At 44.2% G+C, this 22,272-nt stretch overlaps 1 protein-coding gene across 1 annotated transcript; it reads left to right on the forward strand.

Annotated features, from left to right (window-relative positions):
* The first annotated feature begins 4,824 nt into the window (after window positions 1-4,824).
* On the forward strand, window positions 4,825-10,903 carry LOC138489730 (gamma-crystallin M2-like). The gene is made up of 3 exons (XM_069617375.1): window positions 4,825-4,876; window positions 9,634-9,876; window positions 10,461-10,903. The coding sequence occupies exons 1-3, from the start codon at window positions 4,868-4,870 to the stop codon at window positions 10,734-10,736; spliced, it is 528 nt and encodes a 175-aa protein (XP_069473476.1). The 5' UTR covers window positions 4,825-4,867; the 3' UTR covers window positions 10,737-10,903.
* Window positions 10,904-22,272: the final 11,369 nt, after the last annotated feature.

The raw sequence follows: 22,272 nt of genomic DNA on the forward strand, positions 1-22,272 counted from the left end.
GGAAAGTTGGAATTCTAACGATACCTCCGTTTGTATACATCCTTTACAAATGAAGCCAGATCAGGTGTGGGCTAATCACCAGACCTCCCCCTGATAAATGCCGCACAAAAAGCAGCATGGCTTGCAAGCGTTGACCGTTATTTGGCTGTGAAATTAAATACTGCTTCCACCTAATCAACCAGTCAGGACGTAGGTGGAGAATGAGAAAGCCCGCACTTCACCCGTAACCCCGACCATTCCGAGAAGTCATGCCATGTCTGGCTGCCCCCGGTGTTGACTGACGGCAGCAAAATCAAATTGGCTCTGCTTAATACGAGATCTCTAAATAAGCATGCTTTGGATGTTCATGATCTAGTGCATACCCTAGACCTTGACATCCTCTGCTTAACGGAGACATGGTTATCTGAGGCCAAGGGCCCAACCATCGCGGTGGCAGGGATACTCCATCAAGTGTCATAATCAACCAGCAGGCATGGGTGGGGGTGTAGCGCTCATTGCAAAAGAACGAGTTCAGTTTTTTTAGGCGAGAAGCACGTGCAAAGATTGTGAGCCTTTCTTGGATTCTCTTTCGTCATTAGCTATTTTCCAACTGTGCCACAATGAAACCCTTTCCATTCATGGGGTTCAAGCTTTGCTAAAGTGCATCGCAGAACATCCAGGTTCTATACATTCCTATGTATATACATTGGGGCATCGTCACAATCTATTCACTACGTAGCTAGCCTCAAGATTACTTTGTCTACTTGCGTTACTGCATTTGTACAAGTGTTAAATTACTTTTGCATTTTCTTCAGAGTTGCTTTGCATGAGCATCTCCATTTGGAGCCTGAAATGATGCTCTCTTTGATACCTCATCTTCAGATCTTATAGAATGTCTGTGTTGTTTTGTCGTTTGACTTTTCTGGGTGTGTCAGTGCTGCTTTTCATGACGTCACCAGTCCTCTTTCTCCATCCATTTTCACACTTCTTCTGGGACTCTGTCCAGAAGACCATCATATCTTCGTGAATGCATATAGGGTTTTCTCATTGGATACCTTGTTTCAAGAATTCTTTGTGGGACAGGCATCCTCACTGGTACTGCATGTCTCGCAATTTCTGGTTCCCAACATAAAGGCAACATGGGGCAGAGCTTCTGGTATGGGTTTTTGGTTCTTCCTCTACAATCTCATGGGATGGTATCTCATCGCAGTCTGCCCCATCTGGTGCGTAGTTTGTCAGGGAGCACGGATCTCGCCTACCTTGTTAAATCTTTACATCAGACCTCTCTGCGATCTGCTTGAATCATACAGGGTTAGGTTTGCCAACTACGCTGATGACACCCAACTCATACTAGAGATCAGCTGAGACCATGTGAAGGAAACTGAGAACCTGACCATGATCTTCGATGCAATAGAGAGTTGGATGACAGAGCATTGTCTCTGCCTCAATGAATCGGAAACTGAACTACTATTGTTTGGGAGCCCAGGGGCCAGAGCAAAACTGGGTCAGGAATACCATCATTGGTGTATCAAAGACGCCGTTATCACCTTTGCAGAGAAAGTCAAGATCTTAGGGGTATTTTTCAACGCTGACATCAATACTGAAGTACAGACTACCTCTACGGTAAAAAAATGCAATTACCATCTGAAACTAATGAGGAATATTCAACATTTTATCTCAAAAGAAAGCAGTGCCTCAATCGGTAGAGGCATTATTCTATCTTGAATTGACTACTGCAACTCCCTGCTGATTGGGGCAAGAAAAAAGTGCATCCAACGGCTGCAAACACTCCAAAATGATGCAGTCAGGATCATTAAGAGCATCCCTAGATGGAACATATCTCAGCAGGGAGAGAATCCCTCCATTGGTTGCCCATTGCTGCTTGTATCCACTTCACATCTGCCAACATTGTCCATAAATGTCTCTATGGCCATGCCCCAAAGTACCTAAAGAGGCAGACGTTTTCCTAGGTTCCCAACTGGGCTCGAAGTTCAGCTAACCTGGGATAGATTAACACACTCAGATTCAGAAAGGCAGAAGAACTTGGTAGAGCCTTCCCGACGATGGCCGCTCAGATGTGGAACGTGCTCCCAAGCAAACTTTGACTGGAACAAAATCTCAGTAGTTTTCGTGCCCAATCGAATACACTACTGTTTAAAATGGGTTAACACATACTCACTAGGAAACTCTGATATCCCCCTTGCATGTTCTGTCCCGTTTATTGAAAGTCTCTGTGTCATTGTGTGCCCTGATGCCCGTGGGTTCCTGGCGCTATATAAGTAAATAAATAAATAAATACACAAGTGAGTAAATCCATGACTTCAAGACTCTCTGGGACTTAGTGGCAAAGGTCATGAGTGGTTTCGCCCCAGAATTCAAACTAATGTCCACACAGCAAAATGGGAGCAGCAATTTATCAGTCCTTATGAGGAACCCCACAGGGATGACTGCCCAGATATCACCTGGACCACCATATTGAGGGCCAATAGGAATACCCCACACAAACTAGTAAGACAGTAGAGGTGCAGTGCTTACATATCTGGGCGTAAAACACGTCCCAGTGGATCCTTTCAAATCCAACTATTACTTTTGGGGCCTGGTGAGAGTTTGTCGCTGTTACTAGCGGCGAAGAGATTTCAGGGAAATGGGAAATATGTCCCATCATCCAGATATATGAAAAGGGAGATCAGTGAATCTGAAATGTATTATTTATTACCGAATGTCCTCTTTCCATCAATTTGTAAAGAGCTTAGGAAGGAATTACTTTTTAGATAACACGACTGGGTAGATGATAATGAAATCCAATTCGTAGGAGAGGGTTGAGTATGATGCAGCAGTACTATATAACCTTGCCGTTCACAACTAAATATGGCCCTCTAAAAAGGGAGCATTTTTTCAGTTTTTTATTTAGTAATTTTACCTGAAACCTGTGTTTGATTCTATGTGTAGGGAAAAGCTGTGGAAGGCGCTGAGAAAAAATTAAGTAGATGGACCACTGTTTGAAATGATAAGCAGATTACATAAGAATTTCCTTTGGCCATAGAGGGTAAGTTGTGGAGGACATTGAGGTCTTCAAAGATGCTCAGCAAGCTTCATCCATGCTCCACTGTTGTTTATATTTTTAAATAAATACTTTTTAAAATTATTATTATATCAGTTAGGGTATTTATTGAGTGCAGATTTAGCTTCAGGAAACAACAGAGCAGTTCGAAAGTCATAGAGGGAAGTACCCAGTGAGGGAAGTAGATTTCAAAGCGATCATTACAACGGAGTGGGGAGCTACCAATGGTGGAGGGGGAAGGTGGGCAATTGGCAGCAAAGGGATCTGCAAGCAACCAGGGGAGGAAACAAAGGGGAGCATGCGCCCCGAAGAGCAGTGGAGGTAGGCACACCACAAATGGAAGACTCATAAGTTGCAGTTCTCATATTTAAAGAATGTTCACATTTTTTAGATAGGACAGAAAGGTTTATGAACTGAAATGTTGACTTCTTATCAGTCTCTTTTCAGTTGATTCAGGGGACATGATATGGAAATTGAAGCCATAAAGTCAGACACCTATTTGTTATGGAAGGGAACAGAAAACAGGAAGAAGGAACATAAAGTAGGAATGATAATTGCATCAGCTGGGTAGTCGTTTGAGACGGAGGAACCAACCCAGGTACTCGGAGCTCTAAAGTGACCCGCATTGGAGGTTCAAACATTGCACGGACCTTGCTCTGCAAAAATACACTTTGCACAGTTCCATGAATCAGGGTTTGTATCGGCAGTGCAAAATCACTTTTAGCAGTGCAAAATCACTTTGAACCAAGAAAATTTTCCATGAATTGGGCCCTAAGGGTCTAATCAGAGATCGGCGCATTCACAGATTTGGTTTATGCAGAATTCTTGAGCGGCATTTTTTATTTTATGCAATCTATGCACTCAGGCTTTTATATCCCACAGGAAGAATGTGTGTCCACTTAGTGCATCTGCAATCCTTAGACATTACAAACTACTACTCCCGTCATCCCAACCCATCATGGTCAATGGTGAATGATCATAGGATTTGTAGTCCAAAACACCTGAAGAGTCTACAGAGACAGAAATTCCTCTGTAATTAAGGCAGACTTGTTTTGTTGTAGGAATATATTTTTACATTAAACAGCTTTTGCAAAGTTTTGTTTTGTAGCTAGTCCTTTCCAAGTTGGTGGCCTCTGCTTCGGTGCACCTAACGTTTTGGGTCTCTCTCCCGTAAACACACAAATATCTAGTTGTGGGGCCATTAGATTTCTCTGAGGGGTGCCCCCATCATGGTATAAAAGTTACCATTTGCAGGCAAAAAGAAGGTCCTCAACCCTTTGGCGTCCCACAAAGGCAGTGAGTAGAAACGTCTCCTTCTGCACCACACTGACCCAAAAGCCAAGAATCCCCACCAGATTACATTAGCTGGCAGCCACCTTCTGAATAAACCCGCCAGACCCCAGGCGCCATGTTTGTTTTTAGTCTCATAATACACAAGCCATGAATACGATTTCCAAAAATACAATCTCTTTTCTGTGAGAAATGTAAGTTGACTTAGAACGACATATGATAGGGTACGATGTTTTTTAAATTATTTTTCTTGTATAATGGTCAGCAGCACGTGATTGAACAAACCCACAACTAACAATGGCAGTATAGAAAGCGAACGCTCTCGGCTGCTCAGTACTGCAAGCTAACAACTACTGTATAGATTCCCCTGAGTTGACAGAAAGTTCCTGATTCCCTAGTGGACTGTACAGACTGTATGCAGAGGCAGCACTCTGGGCCACGGTATAAAAGTCCCTGTGCTCTGATCATCCCATACCACAGTCCCTGTGCTCTGTTCATCCCAAAACACCGGGGTCTCGCATCTATCCTACAGCCGAAATGGGCAAGGTAAGAGATCGCCATATTTGTCTTTTCACTCTTAAACACAGGTACACCTGTTACATTTGTTGACGGCCAGATCCGATAGTTGTCTTCTCGTTTTCTGACGCCCTTGATGGGGATTAGGAGGGGGAAACCAATCCACGTCCAGTTAAAACTGTCGAGTTTCAGTTTTGATGGTAACCCTTGGCAAAGATCCATTGCATTAGCCGTTTCTTTCTTAGAAACATAGAGCTTGATTCCGAAAAATCTGCATCTGGAATAAGCGCACAGTAGACGCCATTTTGCATACTCTGTTAGGAGCCCAGTCAGATCCCCCTTTGTAAATGTCTGTGGGCCTCAAAGTGAGTTTGCCGGTAAATGGAATTACTGCCAACCCCATTGATATTTCCACCACTCGGCTCCGTGGATTTACCACAGGATTACCAGGAATGGGAAGGTGGTGTTAGTCCCCATTTTTGGAGTCCCGATTCAGTGGTCTGAGTCAACATGTGGTAATTCTGTGACCGCCAAAAAAGGTACAGTTGCAGAAATACTGCCAAAAATGTACTGCACCGCTAAACTTGCAATGAGAGCCTGGGCCTGATTCACAAAACGTGTTTCAACAGGAGCATCCGAATAAAACACTGTGAATCAGACCGCCTGCATCTTTTATGCCTGCACTGGTACGTTTCTTCATTTGTGTTAAGAAATGGTTTGCGATTACAACAAATAGATACGTATGTCAGCCACCATTCACTGGAATTTAGGTAAATGTTTTTTGTGGCAGTAGTGATGAAGCAGCGCCACCACTCATCATACCACAAAATGTGCATGACTCGCAGAGAACTAAAACATCACGTGGCATTTACGTTCATTTTCTTGAATTCCTCTAGAGCGATGATGTCAGCAGCAGCCAGACAGCTCGCTCTGTTTTCAGTATCAGAATACCCTGCTTATTTTTAAATTATTTAGATGGTCATATCCCTACTGGGTTTCTAGATGAACATTGACATGTCTTAATTAATACTTTAATTAAATAACACATGGGGGCTCATTACGAGTGTGCCGGTCTGGAAACAAAGGGGCCGGTAAGCCTACCAGCATCTTTGTTACTGGACTGGCACACTCCGAGTCTGCGAGCGGCTGCCGTCCCGCTCTTCAGGTCTGACCTTGCAGACGGGATAGCACCTGCTCACAGACTTTCACGAAGCACCGGCACTGCTATTAACGGTGCTGGTGCTACCGTCATCCCCATTCCCATTGAGTCCTAAGGGAGTCCTAAGGGACTTAATGGGAATGGGGATTCATGATTTTCCAGCGCCTGACTTCCAGGAACACTGGGGTCGTAATCCCCTGGAGTTTCCGTGAAGCTAGGCACCACAAAAATTCATAAGTCTGGCAGCAGCCTGCCGGATTTACCGGCACGGTTACTGTCAGACTTGTAATGAGGCCAACAGACCAGTTAAGGTTCCCAATCCTGGTACTAAGGAAATGCTACATCGCAATGAATTATTCACCACTGCTGTACATTATCCTAGTAATCAGGTACAGTGTGGGCCTGATTCATGGAATATTTTGCACGGTGCAAAGTACTTTTCAGTGGTGCAAAGTGACTTTGCACAGCAAAAAGACACTTTGCACTGTTACATAAATCAGAGTGTCTGTTGGCAGTGCAAAGTCACTTTGCCCTGCAAAAATACACTTTGCACTGCTTCACCCTGATTCATGCAACAGTGCAAAGTGTTTTTTGCAGTGTAAAGTGACTTTGCACCAGTGAAAAGTACTTTGCACCATGCAAAATCATCCATGAATCAGGCCCTAATTGGGATTGTATTACACACTGTTTTGGCTCACAACAAATCTAGTTTGGGAAAGAGGTTCCAGAATAAACAATTAAGACAACATTTTGGGATTGAAAAGAAGAGCCACCAATCTAGAGGAAATCAGCAGTGATTGACGTATTCCTCTGAACCATCCATGACAATATTTTTCTGACCCCATGTTGGATTCATGTTTTCATACTCAGAGAGGGAGCAGTTTGAGCAAGGAACAGCCCAGATTTCTTCTGGCGTCTTGCGGAGTCTAGCTTTCATGTCCATTGCTCATTAACCCAGGCTATTATGCAAGTCTATGCAAAAACGGACGAGCATACTCGTCCTTGGCACTTAAGGGGTTAATGCTCATTTTGTAACTTGATAGCGTTTCACTGGACACACGTTTTTGCTTATTGGCATGCAAAGCAATTGTTGTAAGCAATGATGAGGAGTGTGAATAGGAAACGACAAAGCCCACCCAATCCTAAGGACTTATAGGGATCCTTGGGCACCCAGCCTACCATGTGTCCCTGTCCTAGATGAGTGGAGCCTTATGCAGAATCCATATCCGAGGTATAAAGCAGAGACAGGCTGCTTAACTGTCATTGATAAACAGTTATATATGTTCCTTTATGGGAACAACTTGCATGAAGCATCTGCACATGAGGTACAAGTGGGAGAGGGGAACCTTTACGTCGCAGGCGCGTCTCTAATCCATTGAATAAGTGTGTTTTGTTTGAGGGTTTTCATAAATTATACCACGTTGCATTGCGGCTGGTTCTCAGAGCACTTTGAGGAAGAGAGGGTAGCTTGCCAAATCCTAAAACAGAATTATGTAACCTGTACCTTTCCAGATGTTTCAGGTTACCACTGACAAGAATCGTCATGATTGACTTGATAGGAGATGTAGTCCAAAACATCTGGAAAGTAAAAGGTTGCAGACACCTGAAAGCAACAGACAGTTCAGCCATCCGGCAACTTATCGAGCAGTGGTTTGTGCGGCAGTGCTTTCATGCTGTGCCTTGAAAGTTAAATAAACTATATCCGGTAGGGTATTTAATCAACATTGGTACATTCTTACCCAAAGTGATTTTCGTTTACCGGCATATATTCTGCCAACTCTTTTTTTAATTTTTATTACCACCTGTAGTAGTTGTCCCTGGGGTGTTTAGTACAGATTATAGTAGCATGCGGCCAGCAGCTGTCCATCATAGAAATATTGCCAAGATTAGCACCTGCCAGAGCAGTCATGTAATGCTCGTGGTATTTCATACGTAAGGTGGGCAAGTGTCATGTGGTGTTGGCATTGTTCCTGCAGAGGTTTCCCTGGTGATTGGAGGAGATGCACATCATGTAAAGCCACTTAAAGCCAGTTTTAGTAGCAGCTGATTGCATTTCCGGACGCAAGTAAAGTATCCCGGAAGTTGGTTTTGCTTCAGCCATAAACAGTAAACAGCTCACTAGTAACCAGGCCATGCCCAGAGAGAGAAACATCACTGTTTGTTGGATGATTGCCTGGGATCAAAGTCTTACCAGGATCTCTTTATGGGTGATGGAGTGCTCCATGTGAAATGGTGTGGTGGCGGTGCGGGAGGTGATTACAGTCATAGAACACTCCCTTTGCTAGTCACACCATGTGCCGGTCTGTGATGAATTAGGGAGGGTCTTGCAGATTACCTGCTACAGCATCAGGTTTTAACCTGCCATGCAGCAGGTAACATGTGTGGTCACAAAACATTCAGGAGTAGAGCTCTATCAAAATTCTTAATTTGTCCCAATAAGTGTGGGGTATTCAATATCTTCATATATTGTTTTAATATTTAGTATCACCATCCATTCTATTCCAAATGTTTTACTTCATTCTTTTTTTACAAAACTATATCCTTTCATAATCCAATTACGAGCTCACGTTAATGTCACATATGAGCTAAGTGACAGACAAGTCGAGAGATGTGAAGTTGGTGCCCACAAGATCACCACTTGTGTGTAAGACCTTTCCCTTGGGAAAACATGGAATCATGTATCTACATAACATATCTGACTACACCTCAGTGTCATTGGATATGAAAGACAATGGGCCTGATCACGAATTTGGCGGTAACCCTTATATCCGGCGGCAGCGCTGTTACCGCTGGATTTAAGGGTCCGCCAAATCAGGGCTTCGGCGGATTTCCCCCCAGCTCTTAGCTGGGGGGAAATCTGCCAAAATTTCGCACTCATACTGCCGGCGGGAAATCCATCGCGGTAAGAGCGCAACATTTTCCCATTGAGCCCAATGGGGCATTCCCGAATGGGCTCAATGGGGAATGGGGATTTCCCGTTGTGCCAAACTCGTGCTCCGACGCTAATAGCGCCGGTGGGTTTGGCGGTAGGGCAGATAACGCTGGCGCTATTAGCCCAACTCGTGATGAGGCCCAATGAGCCTCACTAGGAGTCCAGCGATAGCCGTGCTTGAAAAACCGGCAGGCTGCCGCCGGACTCGAATTACTATTCCGCCTCTATGATTGCCGGAATCACCGGGGCATTACAATCCCGGTGACCCAGTCTCATAGGACTCCATCGGGATGGGGACAATGGAAACACTGGTTCCATCTATGAAGGAGCCGGTGTTTCCATTTCCGCCTGCAGGCGGGGGGGGGGCGTTACTCCTGCCAGGTCAGACCCGGCGGGAGTGACACCTCCTGCCTGCAGAACTCGGAATCAGCCGGTCCGGAAACAATGGTGGCGGCGGATTTACCGCCACCGTTGTTTCCGGACCAGCAGGGTCGTAATGAGGCCCAATGTTTTTACTAAAGAAAATGTGACTGAGTCCTCAGGTTTACCGTCGGAATTCTACCCTCTAGCAATCCCATGCTGAATATGCAGTTCAATACATTAACATTAGCAATCATCAGATCACTTGTTTATGTGGCTACTTTGAATTAATTATGAAAGTCGATCAACAATTTGTTTTTGATCATATCCCTACAGATCATCTTCTACGAGGACAGGAACTTCCAGGGCCGCTCCTATGAGTGCAGCTCTGACTGCCCAGAGCTGAACTCCTACTTCAGCCGCTGCAACTCCATCCGGGTGGAAAGTGGCAACTGGATGCTCTATGAGCACCCCAACTACAGGGGGCACCAGTACTTCCTCAAGAGGGGTGAATACCCTGACTTCCAGCAGTGGATGGGCTACAATGACTCCATTAGGTCCTGCCGCTTGACCCCACAGGTACGTTTTGCTTCGTTTGTCCATGACCTTTTCCGGAGGTCACTGGCCCCAGGATTCTCAGGATGGAGAGTGATTTTTGCGAGGCTCTTCCTAAAGCGATCTCCCTGATGCCCCTACTGAAAGAAACATGACTATTTCTCATGACAAGAGCTGAATTTGGTTTCCTCTGGGTAAAACTAAAACTTTTCTTTGACAATTGTGCCCTTTACTGTGCTAGTGAGATAATATTGCTCTAAATTAAAATATTTTAAACATTCTTTTTGATAAGCATTGATATGTGTTCATGAAAGATGTTTGTGCAATGGCACTATATTATATTAGATAGTGGGAGGCTGAGCTGTCTGGGTGATGGTGACAGAAAGTAGAGATAAATCAAGAAGCCGTTAACTGTTACTGATGATATATAGCATCAGTATCATGGATATGACGTGAGAATGACATTGTAGCAGGACCAGTTGATAGACACAACCAAAACGAATTGCAGGGAGAAAAAAAATTGTTGAGATAAAAAAAAAAGACATTTAGAATTTTTGAATTTATGTTACCTAGCTGTCAAATTTTCTTTTACCTTGTTCCTATCACAGCATCGTGGCTCCTACAGAATCAGGCTCTACGAGCGAGAGAACTTTGGAGGCCAGATGATGGAGTTCTCAGACGACTGTCCACACGTCTATGAGCAATTCCGCTACAATGACATCCACTCCTGCAATGTGCAGGACGGGCACTGGATCTTCTATGAGGAGCCCAACTACAGAGGCCGTCAGTACTACCTGAGACCCGGCGAGTACAGGAGATACACCGACTGGGGTGCCATCAGTCCCAGAGTCAGCTCTATCAGGCGTGTCAGGGACAGCTACTAAATTAGCTCAAAAAGCACAACAGAAAATTGTAAATACAACAAGTGAAATCATGGAAAAAAGTGATTGTGAAATTCTGAAAAACTGCCTAATGTTTATTTGATACGTTAACTAAAATGGATCCGTCAATCTGGATTTAAATTGCATTGCCTAATGAAAAACTACAATAAACAAAATATTGCTTATATTAAGATATTTTGAATTCATTACATTTCTATTAAAATGGATATATTTTCTAAGGGTGATTTTAAGAAATATTTAGTTTAATTTACTATTGTCACCTACCTTTGATGGAGCTCGGCCACATGGAAAGCATTAACATTAAGCTATCCTTTAAGTTTGTGAAGTGTATACATAGAAAATCGATGCTAGAGTCCATAGGTAGGGAGGAAGCCTTGTTCCAAGACTTTACATTCAGAGTACACAAATCAAGAAAGAAACATGTACTTCCTTGCCAGCCAAAATACTATTTGGAATTTATGAATCACAGGGAGGCATGTAGCCAGAAGTAAATTCAATTGTGTGAGGAGTCATTCAATATGAATTACGTGCAAAACCGATTAAGGATGTTCAAACAGATTTCACTGAGCCTGATTTACAAAAGCGCTTTTCATTGGGAAGATCCCATTGGAAAACGCTTTGTAAATCCGGATCACAATGTGCAAAAGTGCCTCGACTTCCAAATCTCAAAGTTTGCATTCTGCTGCAAAAAATCAGAATCGTCTGCAGTGCAAAGTGAAAGTATTACAAACAGGAAATCACAAAATAAGACTTCAAAACCTCGGAATCTGCAAATCCGTGGCAACATGATTGAAATAGTCAAGACTTACCTCACCTCGCTCTTAGCAGTAATAAGACGCAAAGGACACAAGGGGACCCAAAAAGCACCCCAGACACTCACACTCGTCTTAATTGTGTGTCATTGATAATCTGGGCCTATTTCCCAAACAGATTGTGTAGTACCTTTGGAAATTTAATTGGGCTTCTAGACTTTTTCCCGCATATCTTCCACTGCTGTGGTGTTTTTTATCTCTCTGTCTGACATGTTATCAAAATGCTGCATTTCTAGCTGATTTTGCCATTGTGTAAAATGGCCTAAGCTGAAATATTGACTTGCCTTTCCTAATCAGGTTGAAGATATAGGGATCAATTGACAGAGAAATAGATAGGATTTACTCTGATTTACCCTTGATTTCAATCTGTAGAAGGAGGTCAGGCGTCCGTTGCTCAAAGTAAATGGGCCTCATTCCGAGTATGGTGGTAGTCATGGCGCTATTTGCACCATGACTACCTCCCATACCGGTACCAACTCCGACCTGGTTCAATGGGGACTTACCGGTGTAGTCCGACCTTTGCTGGACCGGTAAGTCCCCATTGAAAAAGGCAATCCCCATTCCCATTGAGCCCCTATGGGGCCCCTATGGGGCCCCTATGGGGCTCAATGGGAATGGGGAGGGAGCTAATAACGGTACCGCAATTTGCAATTTGCGGTACCGTTATTTGCTCCCTGGTCCCTTTGCGGCTCCCGCTAAGGGCGCCTGGTAAAACCAGGCGCCCATAGCAGGACCCGCTAAGGGACCTATGAATAGTACGCAAAGGGTTTACCGGCACCGGTGTCCTTACCGGTGCCGGTAATCCCTTTGCGGCCAACTCAGGATTAGGACCAATGCCTTTGTGAATCACATCTCCCACTCCAGATTGAAGCCAAGGGGAAGGCTGGCAGGCGTCTACTGCTGACCTGCCCGAAAAACTAACGCAAAAGGCTGTTCAGCATTTGAATGTGCCCTTAATATGAAAACATTTTGATATTTAGCCTATATAAATTTGGTAAGCATGTGTAATTTGTTGTTGTTGAAAGGCCTTTTGTTGCAGAGACATTCAAATGTCATAGAATCAGGTAGTGCAGACATTCAGCTGACAGCATGATGGTGGTTATATATCGCGGGACGCGTGAGCTACCCAAAGAAATGAAAGATTGTGAGCAGCCCTCTGGTCGGCCCTTCTCTGAGTCAACCCATCCAGGAAGGTCAAGATTGTTTGACTTCCAGTGGCATGCCTAGTTGGGCGTGTTTTAATTCCCCACTTATCGAATGAAAGCTTATGGCAGTGCCTACATGCCAGCTAGGGTGAACCCTTGCCAGGGGATCCTTCTGCTCTCTGTAGTGTTCTCCAAAGTTCCTACTTCCCATAGTGTTCCTGCCAAGTGGTATCATTTGAAAATAGAATATTATTTTTCATTGGTTGGGTCCATTGAAAATTAATGTTTGAATTTGTTTTAAAAATGTTGCATTCTGGTCAACCTTTCAATCACTCAGGGCTTCTGTTATAACTCCCCCTCCATAACCCATACTCTGCCAGTTCTTTTAACTGGCTCGCCAACATCTGGGTGAGTTCACTTCCCCCCCAGATAAGGGTGAGCTTTTGTTTGCTCTTTCTCATTTGTCACAGAGGATAAAATCTATGGATATACTATACGGAGGGGACACCCTTTATGAACCATGTTTTATTTATCCTTTTGGGATCTAGGCGATGACTCTGGCCCTCTGCCTGCTCACCCATTCCCTGCTTCTTTCATGATCCCAAACATTGGCTGATGTAACATGACCATGATAACTTTCTCAGTTTTATGTTGATCAAATCCCAATATATTATTTGCTGTTTGGGGATCATTCCATCATTTCCCTGACCTGTATTGTGGCTGTTACATTCTTCTGGACATCCAACCTTTTCACTTTCTTTCAAACCATGAATTAGATAACCCTTCTTCTGTTTCTACACCTGTTTTTATAAATTAAATCGTCTATCAGGTTTGCTATGACAGCACTCTTTAAACATCCTCTCCAAATTCTTCTACCACCACTAATCTCCCATAAAATGACTACCCTAGAAGCATAACCACCTTTATTTTGCCCTGAGCCCACCGACCCCAAAATCCACTTTTTTTGCTTTCTCCTTTCATTCTCTTTTCATTTTTGGCTGAAAGATGGCAACACTGTTATTAATCATGTAATGTTGGTTTCTTCTTCATGCAAGAATATAGAAGTAGTTAGTCTTGCTGTTTACTTCCTGTTGAACATTCACCCAATCAACCTTTTGACTAATCCTGAAATGGCACCATCATGGATACATTGATTTGATGATTACTGAACACGTCCAAGCCTTCATCAAATTAATGTTTCCCTGTCCCTAACATGACAGTGTCAAGCACATCTTGATTGTATAGCGGTTTCTAGTGGTGGTTTGTTAGTGCTTGCTCCCTCAACTGCCCATTCCGCTTCCCTAGCCAAGCACACAAAACGACACATTGAAGCCAGGGTTGTCATCTCCTTCTGGATGCAGGTGAGAGGGGTACAGTGCTCGTTCCAATGGGCTTCTCACTACCGCATCCTCACATTATGGAACTGATCCACCACCTCCAATCTGTCTTCCCCCTCATGCCCAGAGATTCAGCACCCACAAGTCTGCTTTTCCCTCACAGAGCCAGTCCGGACACAGAAGCAGATGTCTCTATCTCTGTTACAGCTCATCCAGGGGTTCTTGTGCAACTCAACATCTGATCCTCATTAAAACATGGTGTTATGTTTTGTATGATTGCATGACTCTACCAGTCACACTTACTGCAGCACGCATGTTCCTTGCTGATGGAAGGTCTTCTTGCACTTCTTTATTTGCTTTTAGCTGCTTTCTAGAAAGCGATTTTAAGCTGAGTGGGTGTCTGCATCCATTAACCGTGCTCTGGTCTTCAATTCATGTCCAGCCTAAACAGCTCAACTGATGTAGAGCTGTAACCTCCTCTGGCTACTGCATTTTATTTTATATGCAATTCTCAATGGCCTTTCAGCTGTGTCCTTCTGCAAAGACACAGCTGTTCACAAGCCCTGAGTATAACACAATTTCCAAATTTCCCCTAAATATTTCCATATTTTAAAACTCGAAATATCCCGTCGCAGAAAAACATTTAAACATTGTCAAGTCACTTTCCAAAGCATCATCCTCCTCTAACCCCCAATGCAACCCTCCCCCCTGATCTACCTCAGTATGCAATTCCCTCAATGGGTAGGAATACTTCAACTCTAACATGTACAATTTTAGACAAACCGCAGCCTCACTCTCCCGCTTCCACCCCCAACGTTCTAACCTCCCAAACCCGGGACACCCTCAACACCCTCACAGTCAAAACATTAACAGAACACTTCCTGGATGATGCATGCACATCTGAAGCTGCATAAAACAGCAACATCACTCTGGCTCTGTACTGAGTCAGCATCATCACTCTGGCTCTGTACTGAGTCAGCATCATCAGCGCATGTGTCTCATGTAGTACAATTCCCTCAAATCGGCACAAATGCTCCCTCCATTAAAAGAACATTCCTCGACCAGATGCTCCCAGAAAACTACATTCCCATCACTATCCTGCCATATTCTTCATAATCATGGAATAATTCATCACAAGGCAAATCCAATAGAACATCACCACAAGTGACCTTCTCAACTCCTTCCAATCAGGCTTCAGGCCCAACTACAGCGCCGAAACGGCAATCCTTCAAATCTTGGATGATGTCCTCAACATCATTGACAAAGGACCCACAGCCCCGATAATACTCCAAAAACAATCTGCAGCTTAAACACCATTGACCACTCCATTCTCCTAAACATCCTATCCCACAGGGCGAAACTCTGATGTACTGTTCTTGACTGGTTCCCCTCTTTCTTCACTAGCAGGGCACACTTTGTCTCCATATCCCCTTTTCGATCTGACCCCACTCATCCCGATCAAGTACCAAGTTCCGCAAGGACCCTTCCTAACTCCCCTCCTCATCAACCTATATGTTAAATACTTTGGACAGACCCTTATCAACAATGACATCCATTTTCACCAATACGCAACTGACACCCATACACACATCCATATCTCATGCCACTTACAATTCCACAGTTTAAAATGCTCCACCATCACCACCTGGATGGCCACTCAATTCCTCAACCCATGCAAAGTGGAATACCTCCTAATCGTCCCCGAGCCCAGGCAAAAACCAGTCACAGAAGCAAGTCTCATCCTGTTCCTACCCAAGCATTCACACATCACCACAGCTCTCACACAGCTCCACTGATTACCCATATACCAGTGAATTTCTCTCAAAGGTCGGTGCATCAAATCAATAATGCAAAGCCGTCCAGCTCAAAACCCATCTTATTTTCACAACAACTGAAATCCATCCCCCACACAAACACCAGAAAAGCCAACCAAAATCTCCCACTGATTCAACTCTGCAAACTAATGAGCACACAAAACAAGTGGTTACACCGAGCCTGGAACTCCCTACAACTCCACATCCACAGTGCACCCTCCATCATTTGAAAAGACTCAAAACATATCTCTTTAACCACACCTAATCTAGTCAGACAACCTCCCTTGTAATCATCTGCCTATCCTGATCTCAGGACAGGTATCTCTTTATCCACATCCAAACTAGTCAGACCACCTCCCTTGTAATCCTCTGCCTATCCTGATCTCAGGACAGGTATCTCTTTATCCACACCTAATCTAATCAGACCACCTCCCTTGTAATCCTCTGCCTATCCTGATCTCAGGACAGGTATCTCTTTATCCACACCCAATCTAGTCAGACCACCTCCCTTGTAATCCTCTGCCTATCCTGATCTCAGGACAGGTATCTCTTTATCCACACCCAATCTAATCAGACCACCTCCCTTGTAATCCTCTGCCTATCCTGATCTCAGGACAGTCATCTCTTTATCCACACCTAATCTAATCAGACCACCTCCCTTGTAATCCTCTGCCTATCCTGATCTCAGGACAGTCATCTCTTTATCCACACCCAATCTAGTCTGACCACCTCCCTTGTAATCCTCTGCCTATCCTGATCTCAGGACAGGTATCTCTTTATCCACACCCAATCTAGTCAGACCACCTCCCTTGTAATCCTCTGCCTATCCTGATCTCAGGACAGGTATCTCTTTATCCACACCCAATCTAATCAGACCACCTCCCTTGTAATCCTCTGCCTATCCTGATCTCAGGACAGTCATCTCTTTATCCACACCCAATCTAGTCAGACCACCTCCCTTGTAATCCTCTGCCTATCCTGATCTCAGGACAGGTATCTCTTTATCCACACCCAATCTAATCAGACCACCTCCCTTGTAATCCTCTGCCTATCCTGATCTCAGGACAGGTATCTCTTTATCCACACCTAATCTAATCAGACCACCTCCCTTGTAATCCTCTGCCTATCCTGATTTCAGGACAGTCATCTCTTTATCCACACCCAATCTAGTCAGACCACCTCCCTTGTAATCCTCTGCCTATCCTGATCTCAAGACAGGTATCTCTTTATCCACACCCAATGTAATCAGACCACCTCCCTTGTAATCCTCTGCCTATCCTGATCTAAGGACAGTCATCTCTTTATCCACACCTAATCTAGTCAGACCACCTCCCTTGTAATCCTCTGCCTATACTGATCCTACCCTGTCCTGAAAATGTTGTAACTTCTTTTTAATCTGCTCCCTTCTGATCTTTGTAAGACACCCCGAAATTCTGTGGGGGTAAGGCCATGGCTAGGTACAATTTAAAATAAAATAAATAAATAATGCCTGCTTGCCCTCACAGTGTTCCAGAAACACTGTGCCACGTTGCAGGAAGTATGAACTATTATCATCCCAAATCTCCCCGAAGCTGACACAACTGAAAATGTGAATCACCTCGTCCCCCTAAAAATAATAATAACAGATGTTTTTGAAAATAGGTTATATGTATGCCTGAAAAGGGGGCCGTTCAATGATCTGGTTGTAAATATCGAAGCATGAGAATTGCACTCAGCGGTGAAGTAAACCCTGGAATGGACTCTAGCATTTATCTATCAGTGTCTTCTGCAAAACAGTTAAGAACTTAGACACGATAGCATATGGCACTGCTGTGCTAACTGGGCTTAATGCTATCTGCCATTTCCATAGCATTTAAAACCGTGTGACCGTGTAGCACAGTTGGCCTGTCCAAATATTTGGAGGTCGGGTGCCTGGATGGAATGTGCATAGCTGCCAAGATTCCCAGTTCCATGCAGAATCTTTGAGACAGTCCTGTTTTGTTTTCCCCAGTGCGTGTTGGGGCTTGTAGTCCCAATCATGCAATGGGAAAAAAGAAACTACAAGTTCCAGAATGGAATTGAAAGCAAAAAGCACGACTGACTCGAGGTGTTAGGCATGTAACTGGGAAACTGGGCATGGAGGAAGGGGTCTTGTGTGGATCATGTCTGTGTCATAGTGAGGGATGGGCATGTGATCATGCTGCTGAGCTTTTCCTGCTGCATCTTATATGTACACAGTTATATGTGGAAGTCGTTAGTTGCATGCTAGACATGCTGCATCAATACAGCTGGACAGATCCTGCAGAGGAAGTCCTCCTGAATGTCGCGATGTAGATGTGTGTTCTATGCAGCATTAGCAGATGACGTGAATAATAGGCAGGGATGTGCTCCGGCTTTAGTGTTCTGAGAGTGTTACTGAAGGCTGCCAATACAGGAAAATACAGGATGGAGTGTGGATATCTCTCTTGCAAATGCCAACATTATTCATACTCATCAGTAACTGTGTAAATATTGTAGCTGGTGTATATTGCCACCACATGCAAGTCGTTAACTGGGTAGTCAAAGAATGAGATTGACAGGAACGAATGCAGGCTATTATCACATAGCTGAGCAGACAGATCTATGAAGCTGGGAAAACCTGTTTGGCCAATGGTAGCAAAATGGTGTCCAGGCATTAGGTGGATTGATGTTGACCTGACATTGCAAATTAAGGGAACACTCAGGTTTTAGGGCTCTTCCTGGAATTAGGTGATCCACAATCATGTATATCCAGATTAAGAGTTAAATCCAGATTTTGACAGTTTGGACTGACAAAAATGAATGATGGGAACTGTATTTACCCTGCTAATTGGTAATAATGGAAACCAGTGTGTTGTGTTAATTGAGCATAGGGAATCTGGCAATGTTATACGAAATGGCCTTTATATATTCTGGCCTAACTGCACTAATATCTCATAATGAAATACACCCTGGAATATTAACTGGGCAGAATGGAATCTGACATTACTGTGATAACTGTGTGTGGTAGTATCTATGAATGCTGTGCAACTGTGTGTGGTAGTATCTATGAATGCTGTGCGACTGTGTGTGGTAGTATCTATGAATGCTGTGCAAACATGCCATACAAGAACCACATGTTATGACTTTGACAGGCGAGCAATATGGATTCTAGCCCTTCTGTGCTAGCTGGCCATGATCCTATCTGGCCTTTGCTTGCTTACTAGGCATAATGTTATTAAACACTGCTGAGTTGATTGAGTATAATTTAATGTGTTCATGTAACAGTGTGAACAACAGGTTTTTCCTAACAAAACACACACCATTGACAACACCTGTTAATGGTGTGCGTGGAACTCATCCTTATTGTGATACTCATAGATGATTGGTATGCCTATTTATGACAGCAATATCTGTCATATTTGATGATTATGTGAGCATAATCTGATAATACCTGACAATGTTAGACCATGGGCAGTTCATGCCAATTGTTGGCAAACCGTGTGAGTGTTACTTGCCAAATAATCATGCAATGCCTTTACATCAACCACGACTAATGCCTTTGTCAATGCGGGACTATTCTTGTAGTAATGGACCTTCATCATTGCCTGATGAAACCTTCACTGTGCCCCTTGCTTTGCCCACTGGATTACCTTCAAATCCTCATCCTTGTCTCACAACGTTTTATTGGGCCACCATCTAACAGAAACCTTTACCAATAATGTTACATATGTTTTTAAACAGGAATCTCCCCATTTGACCTCCTGTGATGGTATAAGGCTTGTCACCTACCATAATCCTACCACATCTTTTCCTGTCTAAATCGGCCAGGGACTAGAAGGCCGCTAGGCATTCCTTTGTTACTCAAATCAAATTCCTCAAACAACCAGCAAAGAGCCTCTACCCAGGCAGGCATTTGGAGTAGTGGTAGTCAGATAGAACTTTATTTATGTAATCAACTGCTCTCTCTCTCTCACCGTTGCTAAACTTGTGCTCTGGAAGCAGGTGAAACACTCTACGAGGCACTGGAAGGATTGAGGAACAGGTTTACGTGATCATTGGGGTCTGGGAATTCTTTATGGGTGCCAAATCCCCAGGCTGCACACAAACTAAGGACGAGAGCAGTGTTGGTGCAAGATTCCTTCTTTAGTTTCCCTGTTCCCTGCCCCTTCCAGGCTTGAGCATTTCACACAGGCAATCCAGGATGGCTGAAATAGAGAGGGATGTCCCTGCCTCTGGGATTCAGAGGACTCTCGCAATGGATTTATCAGAGACACAGGTAAGAATGTAAGTAGCACCTGATTTGAGATTTCTGCAGCTGCCATTTCATTTTAACCCTATTCCTGCTCCTCACAGGGTCCTAGGAAAAGCATGCACAATCATGCATCAACCTTACGTTCACCCTTTGCTTGAAATCCGCAGGAGGAGTCCTGCCATTTGGGACTCTGAGGCCTGCTCGAGAAGGCGGCTAATTCTGTACCGCAAGTAGACAGGGTCCAGCAGCTACTAGGGTAATTTAATCAGAAAAGCTCAGCATGCATAAGAGGGTGCAGACTCCTTTCACCTAACCACCACATAAGGCACTTCTTTATCTGTCTGCAGCCAGAGCTTGACACTTTGTGGCAGCACACACTTCAACACGGCAGCTATGTCATCAGGCAAGTTCTCCCCCAAGAGGAAGCACTAACTTGAAATGTCATCTTCCTCATGTCTCCCTAGGAGGAAGAGGACTGTAAAGGTTCACACATATTCTTCCCTATCAGAAGTCAGGGTTCATAGGTTACACAAGGAGACACTGACAGAAGTATGAAGTACTGAAAGTAAGAAAAAGGGATCCAGAGGACCAGATTCTTGTACATCGTCCTTCATCGTCCTTCAAAATAGCCAGACTCTTCCCCTCCAATCAGGAGTGGGTGGAATGCCAGGGAACAATTATATATACACGTAGGACCTAGCAAAAGTTCAATATCATGTGTCATCCAAGACGGCATTGAAGAAACCAGCCTATCCAGGCCCTTGTGAGGAACCAAAGAATCAGTAGTTTGAAAAGTCGGGCATCCAAGGTTTCCCCACTAATCTCTCCAGTCAAGAACAAATTATTGGTAAGAAAATACCACCAGAGAGGAGCTCCATCCCTCATTTCTTGGCCTAGATGTATCTATTGACTGGAGCAGTGAGCAGAAAAGTCCATGCCAATTTCAACGTAGTGGATTCCCCGCTTTCCAGCTTTGCTTGTAACTCACCATGTATTCTGATGATGATTTCATAAAGGACTCATGGAAAACAATTGTGGACTAGTGCTCAAACAAGTCAAAAACATGGGTGTCACAAAGACACAGGATGGAGGTTAGTGGGTTGACCCTGGGGGCCGAGGACCACCAGCTGTTCTCTGATGTAGGCCCTCGAGATGCTATATTACGAATAACACGGGTACCCCACTATATCCCAAGCCTTTTTATCTGTAACCCTTCCTTCCCATTGGACAACTCTTTTGTCAGCTCTTAAACATATAAGTACTGCAGAACTTCCAAACCATTGTAGGTAAAGATTAGTCCCTCACAGACCCAACACTACCAGAGTCTGTGTTCGTGAGAACCAAAAGTGAGGAAATCCACTGACTCCACTCAGTCTTTTGTGGGGTCCCTTGACCCTCAGCACAAGGACAGGAGGAGTGATTTGCACAAACGCAGGTCTCACGCTAAGTGCTGCAGGAGCGTAAACTGTACAGAAAGTGATTCCAAGATGGCAGACAGACTGTGTGTCCTCCACTGCTTTTTAACAGTGTGTCTGCTGGCCAACTCAAGACAGGTTAAAATGCAGTTATTGTAGGCCAAAGTCAATCAACAAACATGTACAGCTGTCCCAATCTGCTTACCAGCCCTCTAGCGCGTCTTACCACTATGGTCCTCGCTGGGTTGCTTACCACTGGTGAGATTAGTGGCTGCACCATCACAAACAAGGCATTGAACTACAACTCCCATTAGGAGTACAATATTTGGAATGATGTCATTAACACAGGGCTTCTTACTCTCGCCACTGCTGGAGGTTGATGCTCCCCAATGCTGCTTCCTATTTACTGTGGACAATCATGTTGTGGACAATCGTGTTGTGCTTGCTCATGCACGTCAGTGTTTTCCTCCATGATGCCGGCTTTGTATTTGTTTACTCAGACTTCCTTTGAAATGCCCCTGTGTAGTTTCATCAGCCAGTTCTCAACCTATTTGCGTAACTTTGTTTTACTTTTGGATTGACTGTAAGATTTGGATGTTCTTTGTCTGAGCCTTTGCTTCCTGACATCAAATTCAGCGTGCAACTGAGTATGGTCAGGGGAACATAGCGAGGGAGGAGTGTGGGACTTTGAACGTAAAGTGCAGCTCTGGAGAGTAGTGCATGGCATTACAGACATGAGGAGGGGAGGAGAGCGAGAAGAAAGT

This window comes from Ambystoma mexicanum, chromosome 9 (genome assembly GCF_040938575.1).
Source record: "Ambystoma mexicanum isolate Mex_15411 chromosome 9, UKY_AmexF1_1, whole genome shotgun sequence".
Taxonomy (NCBI): Eukaryota; Metazoa; Chordata; class Amphibia; order Caudata; family Ambystomatidae; genus Ambystoma; species Ambystoma mexicanum.

Bases quoted from the DNA above. Each gene is read 5' to 3' on its own strand.
- LOC138489730 (XM_069617375.1), top strand. The intron at 9,877-10,460 runs GTACGTTTTGCT...TTCCTATCACAG, and splicing joins CCTGCCGCTTGACCCCACAG to CATCGTGGCTCCTACAGAAT.